At 28.4% G+C, this 13040-nt stretch overlaps 3 protein-coding genes and 1 long non-coding RNA gene across 7 annotated transcripts; 3 read left to right on the forward strand and 1 right to left on the reverse strand.

The window, feature by feature from the left end:
• Positions 1–3044, forward strand: LOC132906485 (E3 ubiquitin-protein ligase MARCHF8-like). Of its 3 annotated transcripts, XM_060958717.1 has the most exons (7): positions 1–427; positions 867–898; positions 977–1277; positions 1556–1647; positions 1806–1986; positions 2124–2389; positions 2459–3044. In XM_060958717.1, the coding sequence occupies exons 3-7, from the start codon at positions 1161–1163 to the stop codon at positions 2718–2720; spliced, it is 918 nt and encodes a 305-aa protein (XP_060814700.1). In that variant the 5' UTR covers positions 1–427; positions 867–898; positions 977–1160; the 3' UTR covers positions 2721–3044. The 3 variants fall into 3 exon arrangements, with proteins under 3 accessions (XP_060814700.1, XP_060814699.1, XP_060814701.1); XM_060958716.1 differs by lacking the exon at positions 867–898; XM_060958718.1 differs by lacking the exon at positions 867–898 and having other exon boundaries at positions 26–86.
• A 654-nt stretch (positions 3045–3698) lies between these two features.
• On the forward strand, positions 3699–9110 carry LOC132905780 (ATP-dependent RNA helicase WM6). The gene is made up of 11 exons (XM_060957409.1): positions 3699–3818; positions 4703–4931; positions 5361–5581; positions 5795–5978; positions 6059–6177; positions 7761–7892; positions 8000–8146; positions 8253–8390; positions 8463–8580; positions 8667–8722; positions 8792–9110. The coding sequence occupies exons 2-10, from the start codon at positions 4730–4732 to the stop codon at positions 8678–8680; spliced, it is 1275 nt and encodes a 424-aa protein (XP_060813392.1). The 5' UTR covers positions 3699–3818; positions 4703–4729; the 3' UTR covers positions 8681–8722; positions 8792–9110.
• A 132-nt stretch (positions 9111–9242) lies between these two features.
• Positions 9243–10411, reverse strand: LOC132905792 (U6 snRNA-associated Sm-like protein LSm4). The gene is made up of 5 exons (XM_060957429.1): positions 10230–10411; positions 10109–10150; positions 9917–10015; positions 9645–9822; positions 9243–9552 (listed from the first exon to the last, which is right to left on the reverse strand). Exons 1-5 carry the CDS (start codon positions 10230–10232, stop codon positions 9455–9457), a joined length of 420 nt encoding a protein of 139 aa, XP_060813412.1. The 5' UTR covers positions 10233–10411; the 3' UTR covers positions 9243–9454.
• Positions 10412–10709: 298 nt separating this feature from the next.
• On the forward strand, positions 10710–12436 carry LOC132905796 (uncharacterized). 2 transcript variants are annotated; one of them, XR_009657864.1, is made up of 3 exons: positions 10710–10726; positions 10793–11341; positions 11791–12436. It is a non-coding gene; the product is annotated as an uncharacterized LOC132905796 (long non-coding RNA). The 2 variants fall into 2 exon arrangements; XR_009657863.1 differs by having other exon boundaries at positions 10718–10734.
• The last annotated feature ends 604 nt before the right edge of the window (positions 12437–13040 follow it).

Consider the following 13040-nt stretch of genomic DNA (forward strand, 5'->3'; position numbering starts at 1 on the left):
CACGCCTACGCTCTACGTTATGGCGGCGCCTCAGAGAAATAAAATACACAGTCTGTTGTGAAGAAAGAACTATGGTTTGTAATAAAGTCAGTATTCGTGGTATTTTTGAAAATTGATGCGGTTCATCGCACGCGCTCAAAACGTGATAGACTATAAGAAAACTTCGAAATAATTTCAACATTAAACTGTGCAAGTTAATTAATTTACTGCAGTGAATATAAGTTTCCTATAGTGTGTCATTGACTCGAGACGAAGTGTCAAAATCGACTTGCTTTCGTGCTATATAAAAATTTCATCAAGACAATTACGAAAAATTTCATTTATTAAACGTCACTCAATCGTTTAAAATAAAGCTTGTTTGAATAGCGTATTTATTATGCAATTACCAAATTTAGTGCTAGTGTGATTTCCACGGAAATGAAAAGATGTATGTGACGCCAATGCTTTGTTTTCTTTTTGTCGAATAGTTTTCGTTCCAAGTGTTACGTTTACGTAGTGATTTTGATAAAATGTAACCACTGTAGCATTTTTCGTCACTGTCAGTGTTTTTCTTGTCTATGTGTCGCTTTCTCTCTTTGTATAAATATTACAAATTTGAATAAGAAACGAATCAGAATTTATCGTTTTACTTATTCGAATTGTTTAATTTGTATTTTCCTCTGTCTGTTTTTATTAAGTAATCTTAATGATAAATATACTTGACTTTTACTTTAACAGCTTTTGCATTGTTTTGGGTGGATACAATTGATATCAGAGTAGATACTTATGCTATCTACATATTTTTGATGTATTTATTATTTAATAATTTCTGTATAAATTATATTTTTAAAGAATCAAGTGTAATACGTAATTATATTGTCTTCCAGATATAAATTAATCATTAATATCAAAATCTTAAGTAAATATTTTTATGTAAATAACAGTTACAAATACTTCAGTTTTATATAACATTTTTTAAAGTACGCTATAATTTCAGGTTTTTAAGTACATATTCAAGTTAAATGTTAAACATCATGGCACAAAAAGTCTTTTGTATGTAATTAACTATTAATTTGTGCTTAAACATGATACCAATGGAAAATAATTATCAAACACTCGTTAAGATGTGTTTGTTTAATGTTGTTTATCACTGATCACATCTTTGCTGAGGTCAGAGAGTGATGCCGGTTCATCAGATCAATGTTAATCCGCCTGATCGGCAACCACCTCTGTCGCTTGGTCCTTCCAATAACAATAGCCCTGCTGGTGGTGAAGGCTTACCAGAATGGACACCAAGGGTAACTTCTCATATATATCTTTCTTTTTTTATCCACATAACTTTCATAAAACATTTATTTCCTATTTTAATACTTTTTACTTTAAGACAATTACTATGTAAATATTAATGATCAAATAAATTCTTTTAGTTTTATATCTGTATCATAACAAAAAACATTAATGAATAAACAAATTACTTTAGTTTCATATATGAATCACAATAAAGAATTTTATAATACATAAAACATAAATTTACTTTACCTATTGATTTATGTTTAATGGAATATTTATTTTTTAGGAATCAACATATGCAACAGTAGTTACAATCATACCAGATCATTGTCATTCATCTGTAAGCACATTGTCTTCAAACAATCATGATATTTGCAGGTAAATGTAAAATTCTCTTATTATAAATTATCTTCAAACAATTCTTTCTTACCTTTTTACGAAAAGTTATGTATTATAGCACTGCTAAAATAATTATTTACAAACAATATTTATTATACAATAATGTATGCAAATTTTATATTCTTTTCTTATTGCAGAATATGTCATTGTGAAGGTGAAGAAGGTGCTCCTCTTTTAGCACCTTGTTATTGCAGTGGCAGTTTACGTTATGTACATCAAGCTTGCCTTCAACAATGGATAAAAGCTTCTGACACACGTGCTTGTGAATTATGTAAATTCACATTTATTATGCATGCTAAAACAAAACCATTTTGTGAGGTATCATTCCTTTGTATTTGTTCTGTATATATGAAGAAATTTTCGTTCAGATTTTTAAAGACTAAACCTATAATTTGCTGATTATTAATTTAATAAGTTTGGAAAGATTATATACGATATTAATCAATGATTTTTAGTGGGAAAAACTTGAAATGTCTGCCCCAGAAGTTCGTAAAATATGGTGCGCGGTTGCTTTTCATGCAATAGCTGCACTTTGTGTGGCTTGGTCCTTATACGTACTCGTCGAACGTTCCGTTGAAGAAGCTCGACGTGGATATGTAGACTGGTCTTTCTGGACTAAATTAATAGTTGTTGTAATTGGTTCTACAGGCGGTATAGTTTTTATGTACATTCAGTGCAAAGTATACATTGCATTATGCAGAAAATGGCGAGCATTTAACAGGTATATAATATTAGCAATAATTATTTCTATTTAGTTGCAAATGTTATAAATATCGACTATATTTTCTAGAGTAATATTTATTCAAAATGCTCCTGAGAAAGTGGTGCTTCCTCCCTCACCTACAGACTCTTTGAGAGAAGTAACATTGCCTCTAAAAGATCCAACTGCCTCTATGCCTGAGCTCAATCATACCTTATTACCCCGTAATATAGATCCTCCATGTGCCTCGCAGATGGTGAAACCGGATCCTGCCGCGCCTCCACAAAGGCACGACGCTCAATTGAAACTGTATGTATTTGATAAATTGTCCTCGTCCGAAGACAACTTGTAATACAATTGGGGGTAATACAAATGGCTGCTAATTGTGCACTAATGATTAGCAAAAAAAAAAGTGTAATGCGAACATAAGCATATGTCTAGAATAAAATGGTAATTCTAGACCGCAGTACGATTTTGAAAATCGAAGTTTCTATTTCGAAACTGTCAAATGTCCGCCCTTATGGAGCACCTTTATCTGAAATCTAGTACTTCAGTGCTTACATTGACAATGGGATAGCTGAAAGTGTTTAACCAGCGGTTTAAACATTTTCTCCAACTGTACATAATTATTGTATCTGTGATGTTATTAAATAAAATTTACCATATTTAAACAGTACCCTTAATGTTTATAATGAAAACTTGCGTCCATTTAGTAAAATTTTGATTTGGGATAAATAAATGAATAAATAAATAATGATGTTAAGGTAGACAATTTAATACCAATGTAATATAATTCTTTGTATAAGGATTTTCAAATTTAACTTTTATTTTTAATTAAACTTTTCTAAATTATTATTAGAAAAAATAATCTTATAACAAAATAAAACATACTATCTTTAAAATAGATATTTTTATTACAAAAATGTAACAATTGATTTACATTGAAATCTTATACATTTTCTGTTTTGTAAACGATTATTTTATTTTGATTAATTTTAAGCAGTCGACGAATTTAATGAATACACATATGTTCAGTACTATACACATTTGTTTATATAAAATATTTCCTTTAATTGCTACCATTACTTATTTCTAAAAGATCGTCAATATTTTAATATGATATATGATTGCGTATATCCGGTCATTGTCATTATAAGAATGAAGTTATTCGCAAGTTACAAGTAATCAACATCGGTATTATTATTTATGATGTTAAATATTATATTAACAATAATACGCGAACAAAATTGTAGCATAATTTTCTCACTGTATTTATTTAATATTTATTATTTCGAATAATTTTAATACAAATATAGTCTTTATAGGATGTATGTAGTTTTGTAGTTGGCACCTCTAGTCTTCCGGAATATAATGCGAGAAATTACACGAACGCACTGACTATAGTAGTGATGAGTTACTGAGCGTCAGTTTGTTAAAACTGTGTCTGGAGGTAAGGTGAATATTTGTAATCCGTATTTAATTATTTATTAATAATCAATCCATACGTAAAATATATCTGATTGCATTAAGAATATCCTCAAGTTTTACTATTGCATAATAGTTTTATTATTGGTTATGTTCCATAGCAAAAATTAAATGACGCATAAATGTTTATCTTGTAATTTATAACGTTGAAAACGTGAACGAATTTGAAGGATAAATTATATAATTTTTAATTGTGCAGATATGTACATGTGTCTAATTTACATTTTCAAGATGAGCGTTTAAAAAAATTTTGATTTTGACCGTTTTACTTATTTTACACCTTTCGTTTTTTCCACGAGTAAGCGATGTAGCGTCACTAAAATGGCGATTACATTAAGTGTATTATTCGTACAAAAATCATTATTGTTATAAGCAAGTGCATTTTCATAGGTATATTTGTTTATCACGTATTTGAAAGACTTGGTACTTATTTAAGTGATTTAAAATTTTTTTTTTATTCATATAGTTTCATAATATTTCAGGAGATAGATTTCTAGATTATAATTAATACTTAAAAATGTTACATGGATTTTTTTTTTCTTTTTCTTGCCAGATAAAAATAAGGGAAAGTATCAAGAAATTAATATAAATTTACTAAGATTTGTTTCATCCACTAAATATTCTAATAAGTACTGTTCTTTGAATATTTTATATACTTTTACATATTCTGTGTATCTTTTGTACATCTAAATTTCCCATAAATGCTTAAACATCTGTGGTCTAAAGAGTTATTACAAATTTGAAATCAAAATTTAATAATAAATTTTATGTATAAATATCTGTATATAGTTTTATTATATAAATATAATTTTTGTAGGTTTTAGTTATATGTATAATATTATTTTTCAGCAATAATTCAATAAATATACAAAAAAGATGGCGGATAATGATGACCTCTTGGATTACGAAGATGAAGAACAGACTGAACAATTAGTTGATGGAAGTAGGGATACACCTGCTAAAAAAGAAGTGAAGGGCACATATGTATCTATTCATAGTAGTGGATTTAGGGATTTTCTTCTTAAACCAGAAATATTACGTGCAATTATTGATTGTGGTTTTGAACATCCATCTGAAGGTAATAATGTTACAAAGTATAACGTACCAGTATTAAATTTTATATATAGTGCTGTCTGCAATGACAGGTGGCATTACATTCCCACAAACTGTCATTGGTGTATGTACATTATATTCTCATTAATTATTAATATCTCACTCATATTCTTTTTCCTTTCCTCATTTCAATTTATGGGACATGTATATATCTTGATAAATTCATCGGTATCCGGATAAACTTACAGATTGTATATGCTCTTGCAGGCAGTACTGGGTTAAAACTAATGTATTAAAATATATAGATATTTAATATAATCAAGTGATGAAAATCTGATAGGGACAACAGACTACACATGAATGATATGTCTATATAAACTGATTACTTGACTTGTATAAATTATATCTTTTATGTTAAATAAATGGAGATTTTTCATGTAAGTCTTATTTACAGTACAACATGAATGCATTCCCCAAGCAGTGCTTGGTATGGATATATTATGTCAAGCAAAATCTGGCATGGGAAAAACAGCTGTATTTGTGCTAGCTACATTACAACAATTAGAATTAACAGAAAACCAGGTCTATGTCCTTGTCATGTGTCATACGCGAGAACTTGCTTTCCAAATTAGCAAAGAATATGAACGATTTAGTAAATATATGCCTCATGTGAAGGTAAGCATAACTTATGTTAATTATATTTAATTATAGTTTATAAGGAATCTTCACATGATGAAATATAATTATCATATTAAATAATGGTGACACTCTTTAACACCACTACCTACCACTGACGAAGATTCTTATATTTGTTATATAATTTAGCTTTATAAAAAAAATATGTTTGTGAATAATGATTCATATTAAGTAATGTATTTACATTACTAGGTCGGTGTATTTTTTGGTGGTTTACCAATTCAAAAAGATGAAGAAGTCCTAAAGAATGTATGTCCTCACATTGTTGTTGGCACACCAGGTCGTATCCTTGCTCTTGTTCGAAATAAAAAATTAAATCTGAAACACTTGAAGCACTTTATACTTGATGAATGTGATAAAATGCTCGAGCTATTAGGTATTTATAAATACAGTTCTTTTTTTATGTATGACTATAGCCCTGTTGAATATAAATTACATACCTACATTTATTTTCAGATATGCGCAGGGACGTACAGGAAATATTTAGAAGCACTCCACACGGCAAACAAGTCATGATGTTCAGCGCCACATTGTCCAAGGAGATACGTCCTGTCTGCAAAAAGTTCATGCAAGATGTAATTAAAAAAATCTTCCTCTTCACTTCGATCTTCGATTGCTCCTACTTCGTTGGCCCTGTATTCATACCCAGGACAAAGCTCAAACCATACTATAAATATCGTTGACGGCGCACCCGCGGGTTAGGCTAGTTAGACAACACTTTGAAGGAGTGACACAGAATTCAATAACGAAAAGCCCCTCGATGTCTCCGGTTGAAAGTCAAGTTCTACAACTTAAACGTAACAAGTTGCTGCTCCAAAGTTTTCCTCCATTTACCGGATGACGAGATATCTACTCATAAAAGGAACGATATCTTCGTTTAAAATCGTTTCTTGAGTTGATCAAGATGATGTTGACGATGTTTTAAAGCAATTTTATTTAGTTCCTATCTTCGATGTTCAAATCTTTTAAATTGTCTGCTGCATATTGAAATTGCCAAAGTTAAAATGATGTTCTGTATAATGTTACACGAATATTAGGAAACGTCATATATCTGTTGGGATGGGTTGGGTGGAAAAAGTTTCTGCAATTTCTATGGGCAGATGATTCGATCAGGTGTAAGGGAGGGGTAGATTTTTAAATGACATAGAGCAGCATTGAAAGCAGTTTTCGATTGGGTGGGGGGCTAAGAAGATCTCAAGAAAACCTGAAGACAGAAGAGCGCAAGAAAGAAGATGCAAGAGGATGAATGGGAAACTGGGGTTAGCTAGGATGATGATATTGCTGCAATTACGTGGCATATATCTAGAATTTGTTAGTCGCGTTCGTCTTATCTATAATCAAAACAACGTATTTTGATATTTTGCAAAAAAAGCTAATGGAAATCAATAATTAATAGGAGTGAAAATGGAAGTGTTCATACATAGTTTGATCGTGTTCACTTCTACGTGAAAGCAAAATATAAATCAGTTTGTGTATCACGAATCATAAGCTATTTAAGTCGCGATGTAAAAAAGTATGTATCCCAGAGGCCGTTAAATTTTGTGATAATGAGCATACCAACAATAATCGAGGCCAATTCTGGGCATATTCCGAATATACTAGAATTTGGGAGAAGAGATTTGGCATCGAGTGGTCAGCGGATGTGTGACAGAACATTCATGGGTGCGCCTTCTTAGTTCTGTTGAGGTGACTGCTGAGTTTTCGTTGTTGGCACTGCCCAGAGATGGAAGTCGTCGGACCGTATGTAACCAGCATGACTAATCCGATCGACAAATAAGCGCAAAAGACTGAGAATTTAAGCAGAAAGTTCTCGAGAAATCATCTAATACATTTTATTTATAGTTACTTCATATAAAATTGCCATTATCAAGGAAGCGGGAGAAATTGGAACATTCATAAAAAAAATACTCTACATTTTCACATCATTTACGTCACTTGTTAAATTTTCATTTGTAATTGTTCATTTTATATCTCAAATTTGTTTTCAATGATTTTTTGTTTATATTTCTCTAATACGCGATTTCATTCGTAAATTTCGTTACATTTTCAATTTAATGTGTTATATCTAGAAAAATATTATATTGAATCTGAAATTATCAAAGGTATGGTTATCTATAGGGTAAAATAGATAATCTTGTAAAAAACATTCTCTGCGCAGCCCATGGAAGTCTATGTGGATGATGAAGCGAAACTCACGTTGCACGGTCTACAACAACATTATGTGAAACTTAAAGAGAATGAAAAGAACAAGAAGCTATTTGAATTACTTGACGTACTTGAATTTAATCAGGTTTGTCCGCAGACATCGATTAAGTGATATTATTATTATTTACTTTAGGATTTTCGTTATGCATTAAGCTACTGTAATATTCGTTTCTATTTTACATCACTCTATAGGTAGTTATCTTTGTAAAATCTGTACAAAGGTGTATGGCTTTGGCACAACTTCTAACAGAACAAAATTTTCCTGCGATTGGTATACATAGGGGTATGACTCAGGAAGAACGGCTATCAAGGTACCAACAATTTAAAGATTTCCAAAAGGTAAATGTTGTCTAGTGTAAGCCTATCTAATATATATTTCATGTAATATAGATGTGTAATATTTCATTTGTTTCGAAATAATTGCAAACAAATACTATTATTTTAGCGAATTTTGGTAGCTACAAATTTATTTGGTCGTGGTATGGATATTGAGCGTGTAAACATAGTGTTTAATTACGATATGCCAGAAGATTCGGACACATACCTACATCGAGTAGCCAGAGCCGGTCGTTTCGGTACCAAGGTTAATTTTCGCACGATATATTATAATGTAATAATACTAACATTCACTTTAATACTCGGTTAATACTTACAGGGTCTTGCTATTACATTAGTCAGTGATGAAAGTGATGCTAAGATATTGAACGATGTTCAAGAACGGTTTGATGTTAATATTACAGAGTTACCAGATGAGATCGATCTAGCTTCATACAGTAAGTTTACTTTAGTATAAAATTTGAATGTGTAGTTCAAAAATTTTAAATTAATTAATTAATTAATTAATTAAATTTTGTTTCAGTTGAAGGACGATAAATATAACATCATTCCCCAAAATAAATTTGAGACTACGATAAAGTAAGTACTAATTATAGTTCCTTAATTTTATTATAGATTATCTTTTTATCGGTGTATCTTTTATTACAGGCACATGAAAATTTAAACGCTATACCGTACACTTGTCATTATGTATTCACGTTAAGTATAACATATATTTTGTATCGATTTACAATTTTCTTTCCATTGATCTGACAAACCTTATGAACAAGTGACATAATCAAAGTAATTATAGTTACGCTATGATTCTTCTAATGAATAAATAATTCACGTTGTGATTGTACAATACTATTTTAACTTTCATTCTACGTTCAGTAAATAAGAATTGCGTGTATAAATAGAACTAGAGAATACATTTTGTGTCCTCTTTAATACCTTATGTAAATGAAATAAATATTTCTCTTTTTTATATATTTAGTACTTTTAATATTATCCTAATTGAATTCATAAATATCCTCATAGGTGTCCTCTGTCTTATGTAAACGAAATAATTTTTTATATATATAGTACATTTAATATTATAATTGAATTATTAATTAAATATAATTAAACTGTAGAAATGTATTTTTTGCTGTACTTTGTTAATAGATTTTTGTTACAAAAATTGCTGTGTATTCAGTTTGTATGTTTATACATCTTAGTAAAAATTACTTACATAATAAAAGTGATAATTTTACATTTTGTATGAATATTTTTGAGAAAAAGAATAGGAAATTGAAGATTTGCTACGTAAACTAAAATGATAACATAATTTCATTTGGTTCTTGCTTTATTTTGAGATTTGTTTCCTCCTTGATTACCTGCACCACGACCAAGAGCAGCAGGGCCTCTACCACCACGACCAAAAGTTCCTATAAAAGAGATATTTATGTGCGTGTGCAAAACAACATTTATATACTATTTAATATATGTATATTTATATATATATTATGTATGATTATACCTCTTCCACTACCACGACCTCGTTGACTTTGTCCTCTTCCTTTCATTTCTCCACGTCCCCTCGATTTCATTTGTACATCTTCTTTTACCATATCTATGACTTCATCAGGAATTCGTAAATACTTAATTGTACTACCTCGAATATAACATTCAGGCATTCTCCAAAATTTATCGCCATCCTAAATAATATATATTACATTATATACAATAAACTTTTATACAAATTATTTATGAAATATTTCATTAATTCGAAAAAATGTATCGTTATTGTACCCTGGATGTACATATAACCTCTCTGAGATTAATATTCATCCAGCTATCACAACTAACTAAATGTCCATTATACGTTTCTCCATTCTTAAGTTCGACTAGCTGTAAAATATATTATTAAATTATTTAATTGAAAACACTAATATTGCTAGATTATATGAAATATAACTTTATAAATATATATTTGAAACTAACCATAGGATGATTTTGAGCAGTTCTTAATAATGACAAAGGTAACTGAAAAATACAAATGTGAAGTAAATGAAGATAATAAACTATGAAAATTAAATTTTCATCTAATTATTTTTAAATTTACCATTTTTTATCACTTTGATGTGTATTTAAATATCGCACGATCAACATCAAAACAAACCGTTCGAAATGTTTAGTTATATTATAGTCAGGATAACCAACTAAAATGTAGTTATAGTATAGTCTAGACAGTCAAATTTTTCATATAATTATATTTCTTGTAAAAAAATCGATAAGCTTACTTTTATAAAAAATACATTCAATAATTAATTTTCAAATATGAGGTAACGAAAACTATCTAATAACGTAAATAAAGTTTGATTACTGAAGCTAACATTATTGGCTGCTAACTAGTGACATTCGAGTAGCACTGCTCGCCTCGTTGAGCAAACTATAAATAATATTCTTCACTACAATATACATATACTTATAATTTTTATATTTTATTTGTTACAAAAGAAATGTTTTGTAATTGTATCGTATCAAAAGTATCTATATTAATCAAATTTAATTCGTGAATGTCTTATGTCATCGAAAAGTAACTGCAAATATTTATTAACTGTTAATAAGTTAAATTCATACAAGGTAATTTGAATTACATGAAAATAAAAATCAATTTTTTTTCAGCTTAATACAAGATATTCTTTAATGAGAATGTATGTATACATAACTTAGGCGATAAATGACAAATGTTGGTAAAAGAAGATGTGAAACCAGTTAATTTTGCTTTAATAAGAATTCAAAATATGGGAGGAAACATTCATTTTGTGGCTGATTAGAATTTTCAAGAATTAATTGAAAGTTTTAATATTAAGAGATTTGTATGGTTCTAATCAGTTCATTATACCAGAACATGAGGGCTACAAAATAAAAAGAGGTATTTTTTATCTTAGAGAAAAGACTTACAAGAGATGGCTAAGAAATTGATTCAAAAGTAAATTGAGCATAGAAAGTAAAGCATTGAAAAGACCAGAGAATCAAGGAAATGAATGCATGGGGACTGAAGATATGAAATAGAAGAAAAATCCTTAAAAATTCCAAACATGACAAATTCATCTACCAAAGATACTTAACAAATTACTTTTAATAACAAATATTGAAGGAAATATACAACACGAATTAAATTTAAAATAAGGAGATGTTCTGTTTTTAACTTGTGGAGAAAAGATTCGCATGGTAAATACATATTAATTTATTATGTTTTCAACATTCATTAATTTAAATATATATTAAATATTTATTAACATTAAACAATTATATATATTAACATCAAATTTAAATTACAGTAGATATTATTGGGAAAAGTACATCTTGAATTTACAAATTTCTTATAAAGTAAAGATAAAAAAATTCACACAAGGAATGTATTATTGTGGATCATCGAATTTCCTTTATTCTTGTTCAATACTGGTAAACATTAATCATTAAAAACCATGCATCATCTATTCATACAACCTCATCCAGATGATATGCAATATCTTATAAAGAATTCACTTTCTTAAATCGATTATCCACTATCCACTGTCTTATCAAGAAGCTTTTCTTGTTAATTAATTAACGAACTTAGTACTTATATATTTATATACTTATTTTAATAAGTGAAATACTTATTTGTTTCTTTACAGGTTAGAGGATTACATTATGGTTTGGTTATGAATGGTTTTGAAACTGCAAGAGGATCAATATGAATTCACGGATCAAAATTACAAATAGAAATATTTTAAATGCTAAATATAGATGAATTATCCTTAATGCAAATACTTGATGAAATATTTAAAATCTGTTATTCCACTTCATGGTGGAATTGCTATAGGTATTTTATTTTTAATTCAAATATCAGCAATATTCAATAATATTGAATTATAGGATCATTTAATATGTTTAATCCATAATACCAAAACTATAAAAAACGATGAAGCAAGATTTAATATCAAGAGTACTTTTGAGAAAATAAAAAGATTTTGTCATATACAGACAATAGACAAATAAAACCTTTTGTATTTTTTACTATATTGTAAAATTAATTCTAAAAGGTTAGTTTGTTATCTTTAAAAAATTCTTTTCAATAATTTGTGTATATTTTATACAATATGTCTAATATTTTTATGCTCTTTATAATAATCGTCATACTATATGAAAAATCTGTTTATATAATATAATATAATGTAACCATGAAAAGTATTCATATATTACTTTATAACATCAATTTTGTACAAAAATATTTAAAAACACAATTTTATTTTAAGTAGAATAAAATTCAATTCCAAAGTATTATGCATTTTATTTAAATTTATTTCATAAGAATCTGCTTTATAATTTACAATATCTATGAATGTTGCAATTACTGTAAATCATAATACATCTGTTTATATCGCATCTTTATATTATAAATATTGCGAAGAAATAATAGTATCACGAAACATAATGAAAATAATTTTGGCATAAAAAAAAATATGATTGTTGCTGCATTCAAAAGTATAAAAATTAATAGCTCATCTTTATATTTACTATGTTTGAACAAAATGTATAATCAACAGCTATATATCATAAGTGATAAATTTATTACATGAAAAAGGGAATTACACGTATACCATATTAAGCAATATTTGCACAGCTTTAATTACTAAAAATTCTATCAATTTTACTGCAGAGATGTAATTATGTTATATTAACATACGTGTTACGTAATTTTAGCGATTAAAATTGCTATTCAACATTACCATACTATTAACGACTATGCAAAGTAACATAGACATGATCAGCCATCAATAAAACAATATACAAAGTATACATACAACAGAAATGTGAAATTATGTTTTTCTATGTTAGGGTTTATTTATGTTTCTAAAAACGGTTAATAGAAATCAGCATAGAA

Source organism: Bombus pascuorum, chromosome 4, assembly GCF_905332965.1.
Source record: "Bombus pascuorum chromosome 4, iyBomPasc1.1, whole genome shotgun sequence".
NCBI classification, from domain to species: domain Eukaryota; kingdom Metazoa; phylum Arthropoda; class Insecta; order Hymenoptera; family Apidae; genus Bombus; species Bombus pascuorum.

Excerpts from the sequence above, each read along its gene's own strand:
- LOC132906485 (XM_060958717.1), top strand. The coding sequence starts at position 1,161 with ATGCCGGTTCATCAGATCAATGTTAATCCGCCTGATCGGCAACCACCT. Across the intron at positions 1,278-1,555 it reads TACCAGAATGGACACCAAGG|GAATCAACATATGCAACAGT; the intron begins GTAACTTCTCAT and ends TTTATTTTTTAG. Across the intron at positions 2,390-2,458 it reads AAATGGCGAGCATTTAACAG|AGTAATATTTATTCAAAATG; the intron begins GTATATAATATT and ends TATATTTTCTAG.
- LOC132905792 (XM_060957429.1), bottom strand. Across the intron at positions 9,823-9,916 it reads AGGTTATATGTACATCCAGG|GATGGCGATAAATTTTGGAG; the intron begins GTACAATAACGA and ends TATATTATTTAG. Across the intron at positions 9,553-9,644 it reads AGGTCGTGGTAGTGGAAGAG|GAACTTTTGGTCGTGGTGGT; the intron begins GTATAATCATAC and ends TCTCTTTTATAG.
- LOC132905780 (XM_060957409.1), top strand. The coding sequence starts at position 4,730 with ATGGCGGATAATGATGACCTCTTGGATTACGAAGATGAAGAACAGACT. Across the intron at positions 4,932-5,360 it reads TTTTGAACATCCATCTGAAG|TACAACATGAATGCATTCCC; the intron begins GTAATAATGTTA and ends TCTTATTTACAG. Across the intron at positions 8,391-8,462 it reads CCGGTCGTTTCGGTACCAAG|GGTCTTGCTATTACATTAGT; the intron begins GTTAATTTTCGC and ends TAATACTTACAG.